A 27225-nucleotide genomic window follows, 5' to 3' on the forward strand; every position below is an offset into this window, starting at 1 on the left:
AAGTTGACCTGTCTAACCACGATTAACAATTAAATAAGAGAGTTAAATAGAATAGCCTTGGACATAATATATCCTTGAAGTGCCAGCAACTTAAGATCAAGTGTTTAAATTACTTGAGGGAAACATGGCTACATATTGGATGAATATATACATCACATTAATTACTAAGGCAAAGATGATTGAAATTGAGCGTCAGAACCTATAGAGAAATTAAGGGAAGTACAGTAAATGAAATCTATGGTGAAAAACTTCGGTTTTTCGGTTTAACCGATAATCGAATCGAACACCAAACTTTCAAAAAATATAAACCGCATGCCAATCGATTAAATTGAAAAATCGAAACCGAAAAACCAAAATTTTTGGTTTGGCTAGTTTTTCCGGTCCGGTTAGTATTATGCCCACCCTTAGAATATAAGGCATAAAATTAATGCTTAAAGGGAGTTTTACTTATGTGATACGTTCCACCTTTCGAGGAATGGCCTCCACTCGGCAGGTACCAGGTTAGCTGTCCTTACCCGGACAAAACGTCCTTGCCAACCCCGATCCCGGTCCTCGTCAATGCTCGAAGATTCGAGGACTGTACAAGCGGAGTAGATGATCGATGGTGAACGAGCACCCATCGATTTTATTCACAAAGAATCGGAGGAGGATCACGATCCTCCACAGAGATGGATGAATTTGGCCAAGGCATACGTTGTACCTTCTGCAGAAGTCTAAGATGATCGGGTACACCGGGTCCAATGTAAAGGGATAAGTGTAAACACTTAGATCTCTCGACATGGGTAGTAATGGCCTCCTCGGAGCCAGGGACCACTATGTCTTTGTCGGCCCAGTTGTAGTGTTTTCGGACCGAGGGGAGGACCTATTCGGTAATTGAGCAAATGTATCTCGAGGCCTCCTTTCCCCGACACTATACCGAAGAAGGCTTCTCAACCTTGAAGTCGTCGGTGATCGAACAACACCCAGGAATGAATATTTTCTAGGGGGCTCTTCCGCCGGTTCATCAACAACCAATTCAGGGGCGGTCTCCTTGACCTCAATAGTCGGCCGCGAAAAAGGAAGGGCATCCTTTTGAGGAACAGATTTTGAGGTTTTTCCCATTGTTATGGAGGAAAAGCTTGGAAAATATAGAGAAAGATTGAAAGTTGAAGGATCAGAGTTGTTGGCCTGAGTTGAAGATGAGTAAATTTTTTGCAAAATACTGAAGAACCATGAGTGATGGAAGTAAGAATGCTAGAGAGTATTGAAATCGTGAGGGTACGAGGGTAGAAGGTTTAACGTGAAGTGAAAAATGAATGAAGGATGAGGTATTTATAGGGGTTCAGCGACGTTTCGCGTCCAGGGACAGTCGACTGCCGGCTGACACACATTTAACGCAATTATGACATGACTGACGAGACGTTTCGGGTGTTTTTTCGTCTTTGTCACGACGTATCGAAGAAAGAATCAGGAGCTCATGTCGTTTCTCGTCATTTACTCTCCGAGAAACAAGGGAACTATCTGTGTACGAGTAAAACCGGCTCACGGTACACCCCGATCGCCGATATGGGAAAATCGAACTCAAAACATTATGATGAATGACCGAAATCAAAACAAGGGTCTCATCGAGTCAGAGTCCGGGGGAATGCCGCCGGCCCTCGAGAATATCGGGATCATGATCTGGGATCGGTCCTAATTCCGAAAGACTTTGGGGAATATTGTCGGACAATCAAACACGATCAACAGAAGGCTGTGATATTGGCGATCAGCACAGTGTGGATCTCGCACGTATCGATAAAGATCCAGCAATCAGTTAAAGCAGAAGATTTTTTGCCTTTTATGTAACTGTACCTAGAGTAGGATTCCTCTACTATATAAAGAGGGTCTGATAATTCAATAGGCACTTTTGTAACACGCATTCCAAAGCAATATATTATTATTTTACTATTATCAAAGTTATTTTTCTTGTTCATTCATACTGGCCACTGTGAGCCCGGATCATGGGTGAACGTTACATTAAGGCTAGAATCATTCTCCTTGCGTGGTTTGAATCTACTATACCTTTACTTGTTCATTCTAATTCAATCTATCGTTTTTGTATAAAACTAATCCGCGTATTCTTAAAATCACATACAAATTCAATTGTTATTCGATTTTGAGGGTAAACAAGATTTTCACTTTTACTTGTTTTCTTTCGCATATCAAGAGAAAAATAATTTATTTTTTCTGTTTTGCCCTTAGCATTAATTACTTATTCCAAATAATTTTTCAAATTCATTAAGACTATACACCAATTAATATGGGTATTATGGTAAATTATACACTTTATTTATTATTTCTTAAGGGGTGTGTAAAGTCAATAGTTGACAAGTAAAAGTGAACGGGGAGTACATTTTAGAAGCTTCACATATGTATCGGGAATTTTTTTATTTATTTATTTTTTGGTAGTATATATAAGCAGGAGGAAGGGAGGAAGGGTAAGCAAAGGGCTGGTGATCAGTAGGATTGTACTACTACTAAACACTTTAGGATAGACTTAAAGAGTTACGAGTGAGCATCCACCTAATTTTTGCACGTAAAACAAAATTTACATGACCACTTCTTTGGGAATCGCATTTTTCTTTGGGAATCACCTAATTTGAATTTTGAAACTCTAAGTGAGATATCTATTTAATATTAAGAAAACGATCGAACAAATACAGAACTTGAATCATATCTCACTCGGCTTAATATAGGGGAAACAGGAAATGAATGTAGAATTAAGAACAACTAGCAAAAATTGAAAAGAAAAAAAAAAGACGCTGAATTAAGATTTATAGACACCCTTATAATCCAGCGTTACAATGTAGAAAAAAGAAAAATGTGTTGTCAGTCTATATATCAAGACTAGGGGGAAAGAGAGATTGTGTACAAAATAATTTACTAAGCTCTAATTCGAAGAGATGTTAGTTAAAAACTAGATATGTGATAAAAAGCAGCATACAATGTTAGACAGAGATTAATATAAGTATAATTTTGAGTTAGAACTTAGATACATATACCATTAAATTTTGCAAGATTAGCCCCCGATAGAGCCAGGATTTTTTCTCGACATCCCATATGTAAAATAAGTTCTAATCTTGCAAAATTTACTAAGCTTTTGTTCTTGAATGAGAGGACCGATCTGTTTTGGAGTGTTCTTTAAGCGATTTACGGGTGGGTCGGATAAAATGAACCGGGTCGTGGGTTAATTAAAAAATAGGGGTAGGTTTAAATCATCCAATCAAAGACTGTCAAGTGGATATTTTAATTTTAAATGGCGGAGTAGACGGTGGAGGGACATTTTAATTTCTGGTCACAAACGGTAAGGATTTTTTTTAATTAAATAGTATAACGGGGGGCAAATATGACTTATTTTAGATTGTAGAGGGTCATTTCTGGCCCTTTTCCGTATGTAAAATGATATTACACTTGACCCAATCCAGTAGAGGGTTTTCCCATATGACTACAACATTATGCACGTACAGTTCTCAAGAACCTGATAGCTAAATATGATTTTTTTAGCTACGGTTGATGCAACTTGAATAATATTCAAGGGAAAAAAGGGGAGGGGCAGAAATTAACAGGCTAGTCCGTATACTTTGTCTTGAGGACTATAACTATAAGGTGTGTATTCCTATTGCCTTCAACTAATAACCAAGGGGGAAAGGGGGGTGCAAATTTATGCTTCTAGTATATATGGGAGGTTTAACATCCATAGTTTGGACTTTGGAGATTGACGCCCAAATTCAGAGGTTTTATGTGCATCTCTGTTTGTTCTTTTTTCTTAACAAAAATAAACATCATAAAAGATACCAATTAAAGAAAATAGGGGACGAATTTCATATTGTGGTTGACTTTGACATGCAAGATTTTATATATATATATTAAGTATTAAAGATAGATAGATGGAAGTAATCCATGAGAAACTAGTATCACATTAACTGCAGCATAAATACAGGATGAAGGATATCAATATGGGCAATATAGACTAGCACCACGTTGCAGAAGAGAATATGGCTACTATTCTAATTTCTAGGAAGAAGTTGCTTATTGGTCTTGTATTTACACTATGAGTTTTATGTTGAACAGACAAAGCTAAAAATACGTAACAGGGACAATATCAACATATCTATGAGAAGTTCTTGGCGAGCATGTCTGACTGGTTGACCATTTACTATTCTCTTGTACTTATTTGTTCGTTCTTTTCTTTTTTTTTTACAACATTTTTGGTGTGCATGATGATTAGCTAACTTCTTCAGCATTCACATCTAAGTCGAAGAGACCCAAGATTGGGATACGACATGCGAATAGAAAATAGATTTTTAATCCCCACCCCACAAAAAATACATCATCTTTAGGTTGTCTTGTTAAGAAGTTGATAAAAAAGTGTACCCAATTAAACCAACCTTATTCAACTTCGTAAATAGAAAAAGAACACTCAAAGTAACAATCATTACCGCACCACTTCAATTATATATCCCCCGCAAGATGTTGATGTGTCGGTTAAATTCTCAACTACTGAATATAAATAACCAAGTCGGAATTTCAATTACTATGATTCTTGAAAAAAATCACGTTCAAAAAGATAACTGAAATTGGTCGACAACAAATCAGAACTCAGCACTGCAAACAACTAATAACGGACATTTGATAGGTGCCTAAAACATCTAGGTCAGTCCAATAGGCAATAACCTTTATAGATATACCACTTATTTTTCTCAGCGGAATAATTAACAATTTCATTTCCATTTACTAAATTCTTCCTCTTCCATAATCTACAGATCTAAGCCTCAGTCACAAACAAACAAACAAAAAAACCTGAGTCACTGTTACGTCTGGAAAACTTTGACAGTTAAGGATTAGGCCCAAAAATACCCAGCTACAAGTGTACAACTTGTGGATGAGCTCTATCACTTGCTTTGTGAAATATGGTCGTGTATAAGAAGATTGAGAACCAACACTGTGAACCTTCTTTATACAACAGCTGCAACTTCTTGATTACGCAATTGTTGCCTCGCTAAAACTTTGATCAACTGTCATTAAAGATTCCACGGAAATTATAAACGTCCAAAAACCAACAGAAGAATACAAGCTACAACGATTATCACACATGGCCACTAGACACAGCTAACTAAAGCTTTTGATCGTGGCTGCTAACTATTCAGAAACAAATTTAATCAAAGATAAAATTAAGGACTCATGCTTGAATTGTCATTTGGAAAAGCATTCATCAGGCCTTGCTCATACTGCATCACAGCTGGTGAATTCACTACGCCAATGGCAGTTGCCTCTGATAATTCCATATGGTATGTTGCAACATACTGCCAATAACTCAAAAAATCTGTAATGCAATATTGCCAAGGAACCTAAGTGGCTTTGGCCTTTTGCTAATAGGTTCCTTGAGGTACCCGGCCCTTCTTCCAAGGTTGTTCAGGTGACAAATCAATTGCATCCTTCAGCATAATAGAGGTTTCCCTCCTGTTCTTCCTCTTATGGGATTTCAGATAGTTGCCATTGCAGCCCTTTTTTATAGGCTGTGGGTATTCTAGAAGCAAAGTGTTCAGTTGCTACTCCTCAATAACGAATAAGCTGGAATCAGCTAGATCACTTCTGTATTCTCATGTAAAAATTAATCAAACAAGTTGAACACTCAGTATCTGATCAACATACTTTTACCATCTAGCCAGCACATATTCCATTCACAATATATTTCAATCAATTCTCCATCCCAAATGGGTCGGACATATGACTCCTCAATATGCCTTTGAATGCAAATTACGGGTTCAATAAGTAGGAACAAGTATCAACATTGGTTTCTGAAGTCCTAATGAAAAGAGGCTTGAGCAGACACCGCACATGAAATGGTACACAATAAGATCAGACACTACAGGTAAAATCGTGTACAAATGCAACAAAAAAAGAAGGCAACATAGCTCAATGGAAATGGTAAGACCAAGAGATCCTCACACAAAGTTTCAGTTCAATTCTCACTGCCCCAATACCTAAAACCCCCAGAGTTTGGATTTCGTTCATGACTCTAATATAAGCAATAGAATCTTCTTTCGTACGCACGAAATGCCATGTCTACCATTACTTGTACAAATAGCAATAGCGATATATTTACAAATGACTTCAAAATTCTAGACGGTCATCACATTGATTGAGAACAAGTTCTTACAGATACCGTGGGAACTAAAAGGAATTCATCTCCAGGATATAACTTCTACTCTTGAGCAACCTCTCCACGGCTTCTCCATACACTGCATCATCCCCAAATGCCGCTAATGCCAATCCTACATCTCCATTTTGTTCCTCTACCTCACTCCTCTCACCATTACCCTGATTAATTGGCCTCACAATCACCAATGTTGCTCCTACCATTTTCGTGCCATCGGAGAGTTCCATTCTAGCTTCGTGCCTCATCCTCATTCGTACAGCTGGCACAGTCGTACGATTGCACCGCCACCAAACACCAACGCCATTCCCACTGGTAGCACTATTCACCTCCGCTTCTTCGCCTTCGCCTTGGCTCTCTCTACATTCTCTCAATCCTTTCTTATCCATCACTACTTTGCCTTCATCTTCTCTGTCTTTGATCACCAAATTCTCCAGCTCCTTGTGCTCGTTTACGACTTCCATCATCATGTAATGCCTTGCTGATGCTGCTATCAACGCGCTAATTGTCCAAACTACCCTCATTTTCAAACCTCCCCCAGCTCCTCCTCCTCCTCCTCCGCCTAACTCTGCCTCTCCTCCGCCACCTTCCCCACCACGAAACCCTAAAATCACGCAGTTCTTTAGGGTTTTCCCAAACTCTGCCTTCCACTTAATTGTCGTGCCTTTCTCTAATCGGAGATCGCCGGACGGCAGCTCGATTTCAAGATTCCGGATCTTCTCGAACTCGCGCAGGATCTGGGCGGGTGAGTTTTGTGATCGGGTCGGGTTTGGGAGAGGCTTGCTTGGGGAAACGAGATGGTGAAGGGATTTGATGATGGATCTGAGGAAAGCAATGAAGAAGGAATCGTCTTCATCGTCGGAATCGGTGGCGGAGATAACCCGGTCGACCCGGAGGAGGAGCGAATCGGCTTGAGGAACCAAAGAGTTGAACCGTTTGGAAACGGAGCGACATCGGATTAGGGTTTTGATGTCGGAGATTTGGTTGAAGATTAGGTTGATAAGCGGGTCGGGTATCCGATCGAACCCGTCAGAGTGATCCAATTCGAACTCCATAGCCGGCGTAAAATTATTTTCCTCTGAAATGTTTTTTAAGAAATTAGGAGAAAGAGGAGTGGTTGGGTGTGTGGATATGAACGGGAAAGACAGAGAATTGGGTATTGGGCTCGGAAAATCGAGCTTTTTTAGGGGAGCGTAGATTTTGACCGTTGACCTGATATTGAGAGGGGGCCCTAGTGATATTTCTCTTTCTTTTAGCCTGACTAATATTAGTACGCGGGCTGCGCGAATACAAATATCAAATTATAATTTGAGTTATTGAAACTATCTTAAAATTTAAAATTTTCAGATAATACGTTTCTTTTTATTTATATTTTTATTTTAGAGTTGTAACAATCTGATTCCTTGATTTAATATTTGTATTTTATTTTGTAGTCAGTATTAAATAATACTAAACGCATCACGTTTGTGATATGTCTTGTTTGAGCATATTATTTAACAAAATTCTTATTATCACTTTATGTTTCACCACAAATTCGAATAAGTCTTATCTTTCTACATTTTCACCCAAAACAACTCTCTCTTTAATCTTTGCTTATAGTTATTGCATTATCTATTACTTAATAATGTTATATTCATGTGATCTTTAATTAGCTTACCAATTGACTTAATATCTTGCTTATTACCCTTTTGATAAATATATATAAATATAATTTTTTTATTCCTAAAATTTATTTATTTTTGTCCTTTATCCTCTTACTTGGAACTCTATTTTCATTTGAATCTTTCAATAATATTTTTGAGTATTATTTAATTATTTAATATACTTATATTTAATTAATTCAAAGTATAAATATTCTCACACTATCTCTATTTTCCTCTTTATACATCATCTTCCCTACTATGAATTTTTAATTAGTTTTTACATTAATATTTTACCAATAAATAAAATATATAATATCACATTTTATTTTAAGTTATAACTTTGAATTAGTTTAAAATATTAATAGATAATTTTTTTATTATTATATTTTAAATCTATTGAATTTTCTTATAATTATTTTTCCCATTACGTGTAATTAAATTTTCTTTCTCTTTTAACGTTAGGATACAAATAGACTTTAATTTTCGTTCATAAAATTATCCACACGAGATATTTATTTTGCATTTCCTTAGTTTTAATTTGTTATCCAATTTTTAGTTTTTTTATCTAGTAAAACTTTAATTTTGTAGTCCTATCCATAGTTTGAGCGTTTCACCATAATTTTAATCAAAATCTCAAGTTCAAATCATCTTTCCCTTCTATTTTTAATATTAAATATTTTATTGTTATTAAGTTACCTAATATATAGTATTGTATTTTCTTATGTGGCTTTCATTAACATGCCTCTTTATTTAATATCATAATCTATTTATCCTTAATATTATTATATAAATCGATGTATGATTTTTTAATCTTGAAATAAATATTTATTTTATTTAAATTAATACCCAAAATTATCAAATTGTTTAAATTTATTAATAATATTTTTAAGCATTATATATTTACTTTATTTTATTTTTAAACTAATTCTTAGTATAAATAACCTCACATTATCTCTAATGTATTAATATTTTGATTTTTTAAATTTTTTTAATCTATTAAACTTCAGTTATGTGGCCTTATCCACATCATGACCATTTTTTATTATACTTAAAAAAAAACTTTTTTATATGAAATTTAAATAAGTTTTATCTTTTTTTGTTCTTTATGATAGAAATTTTGATTTTTTTTCTCTGTGTGTTTCTCATTTTGCTATTGAATACTTAATATTATTAACGTTTTCATATGCTTTTTATTAGTTTACTTGAATTTAATATCCACTTTGATCACATTCATTTTAATTTAATACAAATAATAAATAAAAATTATTTCAATAATAACTTTGACTCTATTGCTCATATTCTTAAATATGAATTTTCTTATCATATTAAAAATAAAGTCCCATCTCAAATTCAAATATATCTTATTCTTCTATTTTCTCCATTGGACCACATTTCCAAAAATCATCTTATACTTTCAAACTTAACCTAGCAATACTCAATTCAAATATTAATCGTAAAACTCTAATTGTTGCAACAATATTTTTACTATTATTTTAAGAAATATTTATTTATGTATAAAATATTTTTTGTCCGAGTCGTCAACATTAATATAACCTCATTATATATATGTGTGTGTGTGTGTATTAATATTTAATTATTTTTCCTACCATAATTGAATTATACACAAAATTTAATTAAAGATACCTACAGCAATGTATATTGCACCCAAATAAGGTCAGATACAAAGTTTATACATAATAAAGAATTACTATTTCAACTTAAAATTAATATGTAAGATACAAAACAAAAATTTAATTGATTCTTTCTAAAAAAGGATACCGATCATATCTGAATTATGCACAAAATTTTAATTAAAGATACATGCAGTAATGTATATTGTACCAAAATAAGGTCAGTTACAAAGCTTGATCAATTAATTAAAATTCGTCCCTACCATAATTTATTTCGTCCCTTCTATAATTATACAAAAAAATGTTAACTAAATTATACTACTAATAGAGATTTGTATCATAATTAAAAAATAATTCTCATTGAACTACTACTTTCATTAATTATGTTTCCATTATAATTCAAATTTTTAATATTGTATTAAAATTGTCAAGTGACTTTTTTTTTAGTTTGTCACTTGGCTTAAGCTTATGTTTCACTACTCTCCTTTTAATATAATATAGATTGCCGGCTTTCGTCCGAAATTTAATAAAGGGCGCCGTGGTTTGTTTTCGTGCCACCGGAACACGCTTTGCAAACCCCGTCACATTTTCCATTGAACTTTGAAAAGGCAAAACGAAAAAGAGGATATAAAGGTAAATTTGTCTTTGAATCATTGGCACTATGTAAGCATAAAATAATATTCACTCCGGTCCATAATAAGTCATTAATTTGTTTTTTAATTTTGGTCTAAAATAAGTGTTTATTTATATAATCAAAAAAGAATTTAATTTGCTTTTACAAAATTACCCCTAAGTACATATTCTTAAAAAGTTTTCTTACTTCTCACATTAAATATTTAATTAAGGGTAGTTTAGTCATATTAGGTATTTTTGTATAAAATTTAGTATTTTCTTAATTGGCGTGCCAAAAGCAAATTGGTCACTTATTATGGATCGGAAGGAGTATCTATCCATGCGTATCAAACCACATTAATTTGTTACTCTATAATGATAAATTGATAGATACTATACATATTAATTAATTATAATTAAACACATATTGCGCATTTATTGGATTGTAATAACATGTCATGTTTCAAATTATTACTAGTCTTTTAGGTTAACAATTGTGTAATAGTTGTATTTATTGGACCTTATAATATGGTGTTATGGACAACTTGTTATTGTAGTAATAACTGATATTCAGAGTTTGATGGTTCAGATGATCACTCAACTTAGGATAATTTGTCATCAAAGTCATGTAATTTCTTTTTGTCTTTCAAAAATCAATTAACTTTAGATAATTAACCATTAAAGTCATATACTTTTCTTTCGCCTTTATAAAATCATTCAACTTTATCTAGTTCACTTAAATGGTCTTTCTTGCTAGATTTTGTACTTTGCAGTGAGATTTAATGACATGAAAAAAAACATTAATTTTAAGAAAAAATTATTAAAATACTAATTTAAAACCTAAACCATTTTAAAACCAAACACAATTGGTTACCTAATACTTGACTCATCTCACATATATCGATCGACTTTAACAGCTTCTCTGCTCCATATGCAATTATAGTTAATTTGAAAGTTTTGTACTTTTGGACAGTGATTTTGTATAATTTAATTTTTCCATCTTAAATTTTATGTTATATTAAATTTAAAAGTTAAAATGAACTACTTATGAAAAAAATTGAACACAGCTAACGGAAGAGCAAGACAGACTTCTGAAAGTCAGCATTCAATAGATATTTTTCAAATCAAATGCTCTCAACTACTTAGAATTATAGTTCTTCAACCGAAAAATTCAATGATATTAATCATCATTGTAAAAGTTATTATAAAAATCCAATGACACAATTCAAAATTTTGTAAAGTTTGTTTAACCTTAACAATACTTCTTGTAAAATTTAAGAGTCGTAAAGAATTCTCAGATATTTTTCAAAGGGTTTGCGATTTTTTCAAATATTTGAAAGATTAGATTGTTGTAAATTGGATGTAACGTAATTTTTGAGATGATAACTAAAAAAATTCAATGGTATAAATCATTATCCAAAAGTACAAAAGTTTTTGTTAACTATAATTGTCGACCCTTATATGTGGGATGGGTCATGTGTTAGGTAAACGAGTGGTTTATGTCTTTAAATAGTCCAGGCTTTAAATTAGTATGTTAATAATTTATTCTTAAAATTAATTTTGTCATGTTACTAAATCTCAGTGTAAAGTACAAAATCTGGCAAGAATGACCATTTAAGTGAACTAGGTAAATTTAAATGATTTTTTTAAAGAAAAAAAGAAAATTATATGACTTTGAAGGCCAATTATCCAAAGTTGAGTGGTTTCTAAAAGACAAAAAATTTATATAACTTTGAAATACAATTTGCAAAAGTTGAATGACCACCTAGAGTCATTGTCTCCTCTCCTGTTGTTAATAGTTAACAATGGAGCTATAATTAACAATTCTCTACTAAAAAAACATATCAGCCCTATACTAAGAAAATAACTTTTAGTAGTAGTAAAATCAACTAAATGATTCTCAACTCTCTTGGTATGTTAAGCAAGGACTACTAACATACGCTGGTAGGGATGGCTCGACAGAAGAAGAGGAACTCCATAGCTAACATGAAGAACACGGATGAAGAAGATAAGGTAGAAGAAGATGATACTAGGTTGGTTACTCCATAAACGGGAATTTCCCAAACCCTAGGGTCGGTTCAACTGTTCCATTGGATGAAAGGAATGGTTAGTGCAGCACCAACAGTACTGCACGGACAGGAGAGGAAGGAACCAACGGAGCTGGTAAAAATTCAAGCTCCGGTGGTAAAGACACCTACAGATCCAGTACAAAATGAGACTGATATGGCTAAAGCGGCAAGGAAATTAACCTTCTCGACGGGTGTAGGGGTTCCACAACCAACCTTAGCTGAAGTTGTCCAAGGTAATAGATCTATACAACAAGGTTTGAAGTTGAATTATTATCCTCCTATCATTAAGGACAGAAGGAAAATAGTTAGACTGAACTATATAGAGGTGGAAGAGCAGAATAAAAAATGAAGGACAAGCTTAATTGGATATGTAATAGGTGGATCTCCTCAATTCAAGGAGATGTTGAAGTTTGTATATGGGGTATGGCAATTTGTATCGACTCCACAGGTATTACTCCATGACGAAGGTTACTTCATCTTTAAATTTGAATCTGATGATGACAGAGATTTAGTGCTTCAAAATGGGCCATACACTTTCAATAATAGGCCAATAATTTTGAAACAATGGGAACTAGATTTTCAAATGATCAAGGAAGCTACAACACAATATTCCAATATGGGTAAACTTCTAGGTTACCTATACAATACTGGACAGTGGAGAATCTGGGAAGAATTGCAAGTTCGATTGGAAATCCAATTTGTACAGACAAATTAACAGCTCATAAAGCAAGGATATCATATGCATGAATGCTGATTGAAATGGATGTGTCTCAACCATTGCCCGAAATAGTGCTAATAGAAACTGCCGATGGTAAAAATAGGGAGCAAATTTTGAGTTATGACTGGCAACCCTCCTTTTGTCAAGACTGCCTCAAGATTGGGCATGGTACATGGGAATGTAGTGTTCCAGCAGAGTTGATGAAGCAACTTGGCCCTGCTCCTAAAGGTTAGGTAGGAAATAAAAAGATAGGTGAACAACAAAGAAGGGGAAGCAAACAAGTCACTAAGTGGATTCCTAAGCCAAAGGCAGTCATGGAAACTCAGGAACAAGAAGTTAGAGTTGAATCAAGTAATGGAAAAGAAACTACATCTGAAGTGATAAGGCAAGAAGTAGTTTCTAAAGAAATTGAACATAATAAAAATGGTGAGTTCCAGGTAGCAAAATCAAAAGGGAAACAGGTGCAAAGTCCCAAGGTAAAAACATCAATAAGGAATGGTCTGTCTGAGGAGAATATTGAAGCTATGCTACATCAAAACAGATTCAGTGCATTAAGAATTCAGGAAAGAGAGGATGCTAGCATGGAATCTAAGGAAGGAAGAGTACCCCTTGTCCACCCTCCATGATATTAGCTCATGGAATATTAGTGTCACGCCCCGAACTTGGGGGAGCGAGACCGGCACCCAATGTCTTACCTATCCTTGCGTACCAACTTGCAACTAAGGGACTCTGAACATATGATGTCATACTTTTTGGTCATGGGCCACATTGCAAGACGACAACGAATGCTGACTAAATATGAATATAAAGCTTGGCCAACAAGGCCGTCATATTTATTACAACTGACAAACCAACTAAATATACATACAAGGCCTGAAAGCCCAACATACTGCACTAACTGACAAGATATGTCTACAAGCCTCTACTAATGGATATACTGTGATCGGAACTGCTATCCGACCTGCTCATGACATATATACGTATATATATAAGATATACATAAGGCTCTAGACCCAGAAACTCCGAAAGGCATGGAGCTTACCGATCAAGCTGAGCTCGGGTAACACTTATTGAAGAGGCCTACTCGTCTGTCTGTCTGACCTGCATGCATGAAATGCAGCGCCCCTAGAAAAGGGACGTCAGTACGAAATAATGTACTGAGTATGTAAGGCAATATACTGAAAGTTGAAACTGAACTGATAATATAATAACTGCAAGTAGCTGGAAATCAAAGATAATGTGAAGATATGCTTACCTGCTGATACTGACTCAATTCTCTCAATATATCAAGTAAAATAGTTGTTCGGCCCTATAAGGCTCGGTATACATATATCTGCTCTGCCGTAGTAGGCTCGCTCATACGCGCTCGGCCATACTAGGATCTGTATCTCGACCAACTGGGCTCGCTCATATGCGCTCGGCCACAGTAGGCTCAGTATATAACTTACCATCTGATCAGAGGTTGCCCAATAGGGGCCTGCCCATCGTTATAGCTCGATGGTAATGAAAATACTTATAATACTGTATATATGTAAACTCTTTGCTCTCTTGACTGGAAGAAAAAAATACTCAACTGAATATGAATTCCCCATAAGGAGAATATTATAACTTATAATACTATAAAAATATACGCAATTTGCGAAACTAGCAAAATATACATAAATTCTGGGATATGAATGTAATGACGAGATCATGCCAAATGAAAGAAGAGCTTAGCCTTAACATACCTGGTCTAGGAGAAAGATCACATCAGAATTCAGGAATGCAGAACTAGGTGTAAAGTCTGGTTTTTAACCCGAAATTTGTGCTGGTAAGTTGCAGCTGTTATTAAAACTTGACAAATATCACATCTCTAATAGAGAAACGGTTTAGGAGGAAAGTCGCCTTTTGTAGCTGGTATTGGCATAAAACTTTGTTGAATTTTACTTTTAGTATCAAGCTACGTGTCCTAAATGTGCTTTTCTTTCTAGGTATCAATTATCATCAAATTGTGCTTACGCATAAACCTTATTGTTATAACTCCTCATTCTAGCGTATCATATGTTCTTGCTTGATATGAGCTTGTGTACATGGGATACCTTCTGTTTTTGGTAAAGTATTATCTTTGCTTTCATTTATTGCTCAATATCAACAAATTTGAAAATGATGACATTGAATCCTGTTCAATTGCCACATATATCAAATATATTAAGAGTCATCAATGCAAGAAAGGGTGGTTTCCACGTTGATCATCCTTGTACTTATCCAATTATGCCTAATTAATTGGGTAATATCCCACTATTCAATAATTAACCAATAACCCACATAATTAAGAATTATTTCTAATTACTTAAAATATAAACACTTTTAACATACCTTGCAGACTTTACTATCATGGTCATGTAGTATCTTGTATGGTACTAGTCCGTAAATATCGGGTATTGACGCTTGACCCGTATTTTACCCCCACATGTCAAACATGGATAAATAATTCATTTTCTTTGACTTGCTTCCCCTTTCACTTTCACGAATTTATTCATCACTTGCTTGAAATGGTATAATCCTTATAATCTTCGAATAATCTCATTCCCAAGCTTGCGTCGATTAACTTTATGACGAAACCTTAACGTACAAAAAATGCGGGATGTAATATTTCATTTCCGAGCTTTCACCAATTTGCTTATGGCATACTTTTACGTATGAAAACAAGGGGTGTAACAATTAGAGGGCTTAATAAGCTCTATAAGCAGAAAGAACTCAAGGCCTTTCTGCTTCAAAATAAAATAACTGTGCTTGGGTGCCTTGAGACAAAAGTGAAAATATGGAATGAAAAAAGAGTTAGAAGGAAGATTGAAAATGAATGGGAAGTGTTTGCTAATTATTCACATGCTCCTAATGGAAGAATTTGGATATTGTGGAAAACTCAACAAGTAGATATTAAAATAATACAAGCTAGAGCTCAATTGGTGCACTGTGAAGTTAGGGGCAAAAACTCAACATTTAACTGTTGGTTAACTTTTGTTTATGGGTATAATACAATAGCAGAGAGGCAAGAAATATGGGGTCAGCTAAGACAGATTAATAATACTATGGTGGAGTCTTGGCTTGTGCTAGGAGATTTTAATACTATGCTCTCTGTCAATGATAGAATTAATGAAAACCCTGTCAGCCAGAATGAGGTGGAAGACTTCCAAGCCTGTGTTGAGGACATTGGTCAGGGACTGTTGAATAGAAAGGGCTGCCAATAGTCATGGGTAATAAAAGGGAAGCTTCTGATCGAATTTACAGCAACATTGATTGGGCCTTGGGGAATCTTACTGGTTCATGAAGTATATCAATATAGAGGTAGTATATGATAATTATGGAGTCTCTGATCACTCACCCATATTATTGTGCATTGAGATCACTATAAATTTTTTACCTAAGCCATTTAGGTTACTTACTGTGATTCTATAGGAGGATAAATTCAGCAAGATGGTACAAAAGGTGTGGACTCAAAACATTACTGGATATATTATGTATTCAGTTTGGCAAAAACTGCAGATTATAGGGAGCAAAGCAAAAGAGATGAACAGAGCCTATAACTCAGTGGAAAAAAGGATTGAAAACTTTAAGGAACAACTGCAGAAAGTGCAAAGGGAGATAAATGATGATCTATTCAATAGTACGCTGATTCTGGAGGAGAAAGAGCTAATAATGCAACTAGAGAAATGGGAAGGTATCCAAGAGAAGGTGTATAGGCAGAAATTAAGGACAGTGTGGATATCAGCAGGGGACTCTAACACAAAGTTATTCCATGCTCAGCTGAAAGCAAAACAAGATAGAAACAGAGTATCTAACATTTGTAATGACCTGGGGAAAAAGCTGACTGAACCCCTATTGGTAGAACAAGAGTTCATGTCATTCTTTAAAGGCTTGCTAGGAATAAGGGCTCCTGAATTGCCTTGTCTTGATGTGAATATTGCCAGGAATAGACCTTGTTTGGATAGAGAGCAACAACAGAATCTTGTCAAGAGTATATCTGAGATGGAGATTATGAAGGGGATTAAAGATATATATATATATAAAGCACCTGGTATTGATGCTTTTCTAGTTGAGTTTTTCAAGAAATATTGGAATATCATTGGAGAAGAAACTATGAAGGCAGTCAAGGAATTATTTGAGTTAGGGAAACTATTGAAGAATGTCAACATCACTACTATTACATTAGTGCCAAAGGTGTCTAGTCCTTCTTTTGTCAAGGAATTTAGACTAATAGCGTATTGTACCACTATCTACAAGCTTATTGCCAAAATTATTACATGAAGGCTAAAAATAGTGGTGGACTTCATAGTAGAACCAGCTCAGTCAGCATTTATAGAAGGGACAAGCATACTGGATAATGTAATTATTGCCCATGAATTGATTAAGGGGTATAATAAAAAAGAAGTCTAGCCTATGTGCATTATAAAAGTGGACATAAGAAAGGCTTATGATTCAGTTGAATGGTCGTTCTTACGTATGGTATTTCTGGAATATGGGATACCTAATAAGATGGTACAATGGATATGGAATGTATAACTATTATGAACTATTCTATATTGATCAATGGTGGACTCACTAATAGATTTCAAGCAAGGAAGGGGCTGAGACAAGGGGATTCAATGTCCCCCTACCTGTTTGTTCTAGTGATGGAGTATTTGAATAGAACACTAAAGACTCTTAAAGACATCCCTGACTTCAATTTCCACCCAATATGTGCCAAGTTGAACCTTACCCATATCTGTTTTACAGATGATCTGATAATGTGTTGCAGAGCTAACAAAATTTCTATCCAACTATTGCTGGATAAGTTCAACCATTTCTCGAAGGTGACTGAGCTCATAGCTAACTTAGACAAAAGTTTTGTCTATATAGTTGGAGTATCTTAGGGATTCAAAGATATGATGAGTGATGATTATCATTTCAATATGGAAGCCTTACCATTCAAATACTTGGGAGTGCCTTTATCATTAAGAAAGTTAACAGTTCAACAGTGTATGCCATTAGGGGAGAAGATAACCAAAAGAATAAGGTGCTGGACATCAAAGTTTCTATCTTATAGTGGAAGACTACAACTGATAAAGAGTGCATTATTTAAAATGCAAACATACTAGGGACAGGTGTTTCTGCTGCCAAAAAAGATCATACAATTGGTGACTAATGTGTGCAGAACATTTCTATAGAATGACAGTCAAAATCCTTCAAAGAGAGCATTGATATCCTGGGACGGAATTTGTATGCCTACTTCAGTTGGTGGTCTAAATGTCATTAACTTCATATGGTGGAATAAAGCAGCAATTTGTAAACTAATATGGGCGATACATACAAAAAAGGATGCGCTCTGGATCAAATGGATTCATGCAGTTTACATAAAGAAGCAGGATTTCACTATAATGAGCACTCCTAGTCAAGCCTGCAGGCTGGTAAGAAAAGCATTCGACATTAGATATTGGTACCTGAGTATTGACTTCTTTGCCAACATTAACAACTTCAATATCCAGAAGGCTTATGTCACACCTCCTTTTTCACCCGCGCCACCGCAAAGGGCGCAGAGGGGAGTTTTTTCAATTAAGGGACAATCGAAATGGGATTTATTTATTTATTTCAGAGTCGCCACTTGGGAGATTTATGGTGTCCCAAGTCACTGGTTGAATCCCGAATCGAGGAAAAGAATGACTCTGTTTAACAGTCTGCACACCAGAAATCCGGATAAGGAATTCTGTTAACCCGGGAGAAGGTGTTAGGCATTCCCGAGTTTCGTGGTTCTAGCACGGTCGCTCAACTGTCATATTCGGCTTGATTATCTGATTTTATAGAATTATGAACCTACGTGCAAATTTTAACTGTTTACCGCTTTGTTATTAATTATTCAAAGAATTGCAACGTCGTGAGAATGTATCTCGAATTGCGCCACATAAATGTACCCGCAATTTTTGATACGTTCCAACTTCGTTGAGATTTGGATTTGGGTCACATAAATGTGCACCCGAGTTTAGGAAAATAACATTATTAAATACGCGCCTAAAGACTAACGCGTTGTTATTTTGAGAAAAGCCGTAAAGTTCGCTATGCGGCCTGTCTCGAAATCTAAGCATTCGAAATAACTATCCGTTGAGGGCCCCGCAATTCGTGTATTCTTGTTTGTCGAGGCTCGTCTCATTCATTAAGTTTTAAAGGAATTTGCAACGTCATGGACATGCATCTCGAACCACGTCACAATCAATGTACCCGTGATTAGCGACATATTTCGACTCCGTTGAGATTTGGATTTGGGTCACATAAATGTGCACCCAAATTTAAGGAGGTAAATTATTAAAGTACGCGCCTAAAGAGACTAACGCGCGGTTGTTTTGGGAAAAGGCTGCGAAGTTCGCTAAGCGGCCGATCCCGAGTTGTAAGTAATTAATACGTACATTTGTGAGGGCCCCGCAATCTGTGCGTTTTGCTAGGTGAGGCTCATCTCATTTATTTTAAAAGGACAATCCTAAAGTGACTACATTTTTATTAAGTTTGTCTCTAAAAGAAAATCTCCAAATTAATTACATGCTTAAAAAAGGGACGTGACTTATTAGTTATTAGTCTAAGATAAATGCAAATGGGAAATTGTAATCGAGCTTGTACAAAGGGAGATTATTTCGTATCTTATTCTACAAGTGAATATCACCAAAAAATTGAAATTATAAATAGAAATACTGAATTGACGAACAATAATATCAAAAAACGAAACTAATTATTCTTTACCAATTTTAGACCCACCTTACTAATTTCAGCTCAATTTATTTAACACAAGTGAAATTCAGGAATTCCAAAACACTTTCTTGTTTCATCTTGCAGCTGGCCTCTAATCTCACAAATTATACTACGAAACAAAACTAAACTAATACGACTATTACATAATCATATTCTAAGATCCAAACAGTCCCGGTCCAGATTAATTTAACAGTCCAACAAGCTCATTTTTAACCACAAGAATCACTTACCAGATGCTAACATGTTTTAATAAAAAAAATCTCTCATACAACTCCGTTTCATTCCACTTACTACATACTAACAGGTATCTACCTATCATCAGCGACTGAAGAATTGAAATACACGAGTCATATTGAAACCAAACCATAATTTCAACTCTTCACGTATATTCAAACTTCATGTTTTCAGCTTACAAATGCCAAAGTTATAGTTGTGTACCTGGTATTGCCAATACAAGAAGAGGAAGGTCAGCAAAGTATTATGTAACACAGCAACAGCAACAATAACCTGCAACAAACAGCGAACGGAACACCCAGTGACAGATTTGAAAACCAACACTATTCCAGCACACTCAACGAAACAGTATCAACACAAACCAATGCAGACCAGGGATAACAAGCTCAAAAAATCCACTTAAAACCTCAGTGAAATTTCAGAAATAACCAGCCTCTCCTTTACTCTCAGATTACTGAACTTTTAAATGTAAAAATCCGGTCTAGAATCACTCCCAAAAATCCCTCCTCTCTTAATGTTCAGAAGATTCCCCCTTTTTTCGTCTTGAAATGACCCTATTTATAACCCAAAACAGGTATGGGCAACATATTTTAATCAATCCTTTTTTAATCTTTTCATCCCATTATGTTTTGTTCCTCACTCTTGCATGTCGTGTCCCCCACTATATTAAACAAATGCATTATTGTCCACTTCCACATGTCTTGTCCCCCACTATATTAAACAATGTATTATTGCCCACTACCACATGTCTTGTCCCCCACCATGTATTAAACAATGTATTATTTTAATATTATTAGTACTTAGTGGACAGAGCACTCAAATTAATTATTTTTTAAAACTTAAAATCCCGAAAATGCTCCTGAAAATACTGCAATTTACCATTCTACCCCCATCCCTTTCAATCTGTACCAAAACCATATCAGCTATAACCAATTCACCTAATCAACGATCCAATTAACAAACAAACTTTGAATAAACAAACTCGCCAAACAAACTCCTAACCGACAACATTCATGAATTAACAACAGAGTCAGATTCATATCAACAAACATAACAGGACAAACAAGTAGATTTAAATCACTAAACTCAATCATCAGTTGACCTCAAACTAAATCAAACAACATCATAACAAAGATGAATGATTCAAACTAAATCAAAAACTAAGGACCAGCACATAACCACTCGACATTAAATCACTTGATGAAAAACTAACGAACTTCAAACAAAAATGAACACGAATTATCTCTAATACAAACAAAGACCTGGGTTCGAATTCAAACCAACCCATCGGAACACAAACACAATCATAGAAAGAAGAAAAGGAGCGGAAAATGAATTCGCTGAACGAAAACTAAAAGAAAAAAAAAGAATGGAAACCTACTAGTTTGAAGTCCGGGTTCGAACGGAACCTCGACACGCCTGAACAAACATCACTGTTTTCAACCCATTTTCGTTTTTGATGCAGTGACGATCGAGTTCACTGGTTTGTGGTCATTCGCGGATGAAGCTGGATGTTGGGTGGTCGAAGAACTGATGGAGTCGACGCTGGTCGTTCATGGCTGGATGTAGCAGAAGCGATGGTGATCGCTCATGTGGAGTGGTCGTTGCTGGTTTTTCCGGCGACTGGAGGAAATGACGAAGGAGATGAAGTTGGTTGTTTGGACGAGTTGCTGGTCGACGAGCAGCCGGTGAAGCTGCATGAAGCAGCAGCTCACGTCGAGGAATGGGGAGGAGCAGGGACGACGGGGACGAGCAGCCATGGATGGCGAGGTCGTTTGGAGCTGGAGTTGGAGAGGTAGGCAGCCATGAGAAGGGGTCGTTGGAGCTGGAGGGTTCGCTTGGGGCAGATGGTTGTTTGGGACAACGGGGACGGGGTGTTGTTCGTTGATGGCTGGTGCTGTGTGTGGCAGGTGTGGGGGAGGGGGTGGTTTGGGGAAGATAAAGAGGAGAGGGGGGCGGGTGGTTTTAGGTTTTTTAGGTTAGGATTTTTTTCAAAAAATGAAAAATGAAAATGGAAGAAGGGGGGTTGTTTGTTTGGGGTTATGGGGCGGACCGGGTCGACTGTTTGGGGTTATGGGGTGGACCGGGTCGGGTCGACCTGGTGGGGTTTTTGGGTTGGATAAGGGGTTATTTGGTTTGGGCCTGGTTGATTTAATTTAAAAGGTGGCCTAGTCCGATTTTCTTCTTATTTCTATTGCTTCTTTTTTCTTCTTTTATTTTTTCTTAAACTAAAACTAAACTCTAAAAATCCTAAATTATCCTATAGAACTAAATTGATTTATAAAAGTGCTAATTAGCTCTTAATAATAATTAACACATAATTAAATAGCAATTACGATAAAATCACACAATTGGGACATTAAATGCTAAAAATGCAACGTACATTATTTTTATGATTTTTGTTCTTGTAAAACAAACTTAATTACTCCTAATTGTAGAATTAAACCCTAATGCAAATGCGACATATTTTTGTATTTTTCATTAATTTAACAAATAAACATGCATGGACAAATACAAATAATTATCCAAAAATACCACGAAAATTCTCAAAATTGCACACAAAGGAAAATTATTTTATTTTGAATTTTTGGGAGTAATTCTCACATAGGGCAAAAATCACGTGCTTACAGCTGCCCCTCTTTGTCCGAAAATACGAAGAGTTTTAGTGCAAAGATAAAGTGAGCGATTTTTGCCCATCCGAGTACTCCGTGTGAAGCATTTTTGAAAAAGATTTAACCGAACCTTTGCTTCAAATGTTTCCTACATATCCCTGGCTAGAAGGGAATCAGGTTAATGTAGTCCGGGAAGTTTTGGTAGCTGGGACTACCATGGGACTGCAATGTTACTGCTGTTGCATGTTGTTATTACTGCTTGCCGACCACCTTATTACACCATGCTGAAAGAAAATAAGAAGTTAGACTAAACTATAGTCTATGAATTACAAAATCTTATCTATATCTTCAATCATGCTCTTGAATCTCTTGTTGCTTTGATGTCTTGGTGACTCCTCTGACATTTCTTTACTTCTGATTTGTCTTGTATTCTCCCTTGACTGCCGATCTCGAACTGTTTATGTCCTTCTCGGGAGCTTCGCATTATTTTTTCCATTGAATCTTGAACTTCCTTCTTCTGCTGGTTTGTTGTTTCCCGCTGGGGATTTCGGTTGTATTCCTCTGCTTTACTGACTTGAAATGTATTCCTTTGTTATATGGGCGGGCTCCCAACTTCTTCAACAACTTCAAAAAATAAATCGTCATTTCGTTCTTTAAAGGGGGCTCCTGACCTCAACAACAGCTTCGAAAAATAAATCGCCATTCCTTTCTTCAGGCGGGCAAGACTTCAACAACAATTTCGAAAAATAAATCGTCATTCCGTTCTTCAGGGGGGGCTCCTGACCGCTACAAAATAGACAAAACAAAGGAAATTTTCTGTCCCAGTTTGCACTAGGAAGATTTGTGAATTGTTAGCAATATTGTAAACCGCTTATACTATATGCAATGGTGAGAGTAAACTAACGACTAGGCCAGGATGTGTGTCTCCCATGAGTAAAAACCGAAACTCTGACGAGCAAATGCGTTTGCTAAAAATACAACCTGAATGAACCAAACTAGGAAGTGCGTCTCCTACGAGTAAAACTTGTATGAACCAAAATCAGGAAGTGTGTCTCCTAGTGGTAAACTCTCATTTTTAGGAAGTGCGTCTCCTAAAGCAAAAATATAACCCGAAAGACCCAGACTAGGAAGTGCGTCTCCTAGGACTGAATTATTGATTTAAGAAGCGCATCTCCTATGGTGAAGATAAACTTAGGAGGAAGTGCGTCTCCTATGGGTGAAAACTTCAGCGACTAAAACTAGGAAGTACGTCTCCTATGACTAAACTATTGATTTAGGAAGTGCGTCTCCTATGATGAAAACAAACTTTTAGGAAGTGCATCTCCTATGGGTAAAAATAAACTTAGGAAGTGCGTCTCCTAGGGGTAAAGATAAACTTAGGAAGTGCGTCTCCTAGGGGAAAGATAAACTTAGGAAGTGCGTCTCCTATGGGTGAAACTTTAATGATTTTAAACTAGGAAGTGCGTCTCTTATGCATGAAATCTTAATTTAGGAAGTGCGTCTCCTATGCATGAAAATAAACTTAGGAAGTGCATCTCCTATGGGCAAAAAAAATAAACTTAGGAAGTGCGTCTCCTGGGGGTAAAAATAAACTTAGGAAGTGCGTCTCCTATGGGTGAAACTTTAATGATTTTAAACTAGGAAGTGCGTCTCTTATGAATGAAATCTTAATTTAGGAAGTGCGTCTCCTATGCGTGAACCATTTCCTTCTTCCTGAATTACCTTCTTACAGAACTGCTTTCCTTAAAAACTCGTGTTGTCTTCCCTCGAAACTGCTGGGGATAACACTGTTGGGGAATTATTTACTTACCTGTTGGGGGATAATACTACTAGGGGAATCTCCTTTCTTCCCCTTTTTTTCCAAAAATACTTCCTTCAAAACTTTTATTTTTTCTCAACATTGCTGGGGATAAAAATGTTATCAGCTGGGGATAACGCTATCGAGGATAACACTGCTGGGGGATTTTGATTCCTTCAAAACTAGTGCTTCACTCTTCTGAAGGCTGCTGGGAATGACACTGGCCTTTTGCTTTTTCCGAGCACAAGTTTCATCCTTTTGTTCTGTCCGCTGGGGGACAACTTCCTTCATTAAAACTTGTTATGCTGGGGGTAACACTGGTTCAAAGATCACTTCCCTTGAGACTGGTGTTATCTTTATTCTTCCCCAAATGGGTACCTGACTTCCAGAAAATTTTTCTAAATGAAAGGAAAATTTTCTGCCCTAGTTTGATAATCTCCCTTGTGGCATGCATTTCCGTCATCAATGCCATTTTCTTTACCTGTTTCAAATCAAACAAAATTTGTTAGTTTAAAATGTGGTGGTTGGTTGTGATACTCCTACTAGGGATGGCTTTTCCCTTTCTCCTGCTCTGCATTCCATTACACTTATCAAAACTTGCTTGGGATGATATTATTTGTTGGGGATGATATTCCTGCTGGTCTTAGAACGACTTGCCCTGCTTTGCGTCGTTCGGCTATCTTGAAACTTGGGCGATAACTTCCGACCTTATTGTCGATTCCTTATTCACCAACCTCTCAACGTTGTTTTCCATCTGACCATGTATCTTTTCCATTATAGCTGATTCCCCTTGAGGATTTTGCAATGTTTTGCTGATAAACCACATTCTTTGTTCATTCGTGTCACTGAAAACAACCTTTTCTGCTGGGGATATCCCTCTTCTTTTGTGGCATAGCTCGGAAACTGGCATTTCCACGACCTTTTAGTCTCACATGAATTTCCCAAATCATGCCCATTGCTCTCTTTGTTGTTCTTTCTTGATTTGTCCACGGGCGTTGGCCTTGAGGTCTATAACCTTTGATTTTGGCGGGGGTATCCCTCTTGACACTCGTCCATCCTTTTGTCAATTCCCTCTTGCTGGGGATATCTTTCTTGACATTGGCCTCGCGCTTGTTCCTTGCTGACTATACCACTTGGATGTACTAGTCAGATCACGTCTTGCATAATTGAAAAGTTGATGGTAGATTTTGAAGTCATTTCTCACTTTGTCTGACCAAACAGACTCTACTGGGGAATTTTTTCTATGAAAGGAGAAAGATAAAAAGGAACAGAATAAAAGACAAAGGAAAGAGATGACTCTCTAACGAGGAAACTATAAAATAAAAACCTATCAAATGCGGATACCAACTCTAATGGTCATGACATGCACATATGGCCTATCCTCCGTCGTTAATCGCCTTTCACAACTTTCGTCTGGTGATTTCCATCTGATTCTCATTCTTTATTCGACTTGTAGTGCCCGAAGGGTTTTCACTGTCAAGCCTCTCTCATTTTGGTTTTTCTCTCAGCTTTCATCGCCTTATGGTGCCCGTGAAGATTTTCACCGATAAGACTCTCTCATTTGTATCACTTTCTAGCTGGGGATTGGGGTGTTATCGCTAGACTCTCTCATATTTTTTTTTCTGCTGGGATCAGAGTCTTTTCTGCTGGATATCAGAGTGTTCTCTGGTAAGACTCTCTAATTTGTCTAACTTGGCATTTTTTGAAGACTGATCAGAAGGTCTTTCTTTGGACTGTAATGTAGGATTTTGGATAGGCTAAAAAAAGGGTTTTTAAAAGCTCAAAACAAATCGATTTGGGTTCAAAATTTATAACCTTCGGAACCGAATTTCTTTACATCAAGCACAACTTCTGCCCCAGTTTCTTGCTTGGGGATTTTTATTTTTGTTACACTATGTTACACTATGCACACTATGACCGAGCCGTGAAGCGCCTACGTATCCTCTTTGAGGAATCAGGTCAAACGTAGTTCCCAATTCCTTTGTTTTCTTCTGACTTTCTTTTGTTTTTTATCATTTTTTCTTTTCTTTTCTTTTTTTCTCTTTTGTTGTTTTTGTTGCTTTCTTTTTCCCTTTTTTTTCCACGTTTGTGTTTCTAACCTTTACTGCTGATTCCGAATGAGGGGTATGAAAGAAAATAAATAAGGCTCAAAAGGGGTAACGAAGGATAAAGTGTTTAGGTAGCAGAACAAAATGCCTTCGTCATTCCAGTCTTCAAAACATGCCAAATGCAAACAACACAATTAAATAAAGATTTGTAGCCTCTTCTGATGGTGCTGGACTTGACAATTATATTCACACATTTGCTTTTTCATTTGTCATCTCTAAAGCACCGTTTGGCAACACTCTCACTCTCATTATCATGAACGACCCTCATGTCAATTTGGCGAATCTTGCCTTTAACGGTTTTCTTTATGTTTTACTTGCTCCAGTTCCACATGACTCGAGCTCCGAATAATTTCAAATCGTCCTTATTTCTTTTAAATGTTCCAATCACCTCTCAATGGTTTTATGATTAATTTTTTAAGATTAGGCCCAAACTGTGTGCGCATGTCATGTCACTAGAATCGACGCTGAACAAAATGATAAAAGAACTAAACAAAAAGATGACTGGAAATAATAAAAGACCGGATTTTGCATTAGACTAACGGTGAAATGGTTTGAATAACAAAACAAATAAAACAACTGGGGTACAACCTAGGAACAAACCTAAAACGAACCTAGACAATACTAAACAAACCATTATGACAAAAATGGAAGGATAAGAGGGTTTGACACAAGAAAATATCTGGATTACAACCCTGCAAATAACCCGGACAACAGAAATGATAGCAAAATGAACCACAAAAACTCTTCCCTGACCAACAAAGAAAGGAGTGTCTTTCCAATTGCCAAGCTTGGCATCTTAGCCACTGAATTCGGCATCAACATTACTGGGACCTCCACCTGCTTCCATCTTGTTGTTCTTAACAAATTGCTTTTGG

At 36.1% G+C, this 27225-nt stretch overlaps 1 protein-coding gene across 1 annotated transcript; it reads right to left on the minus strand.

Moving 5' to 3' along the window:
- Positions 1 to 4947: 4947 nt before the first annotated feature.
- LOC107805569 (F-box protein AUF2-like) lies at positions 4948 to 7341 on the minus strand. The gene has a single exon (XM_016629632.2). The coding sequence runs from the start codon at positions 7228 to 7230 to the stop codon at positions 6193 to 6195; it is 1038 nt and encodes a 345-aa protein (XP_016485118.1). The 5' UTR covers positions 7231 to 7341; the 3' UTR covers positions 4948 to 6192.
- Positions 7342 to 27225: the final 19884 nt, after the last annotated feature.

This window comes from Nicotiana tabacum, chromosome 16 (assembly GCF_000715075.1).
Source record: "Nicotiana tabacum cultivar K326 chromosome 16, ASM71507v2, whole genome shotgun sequence".
In the NCBI taxonomy this organism is placed as follows: Eukaryota; Viridiplantae; Streptophyta; class Magnoliopsida; order Solanales; family Solanaceae; genus Nicotiana; species Nicotiana tabacum.

Bases quoted from the DNA above. Each gene is read 5' to 3' on its own strand.
- LOC107805569 (XM_016629632.2), bottom strand. From the start codon at position 7,230: ATGGAGTTCGAATTGGATCACTCTGACGGGTTCGATCGGATACCCGAC.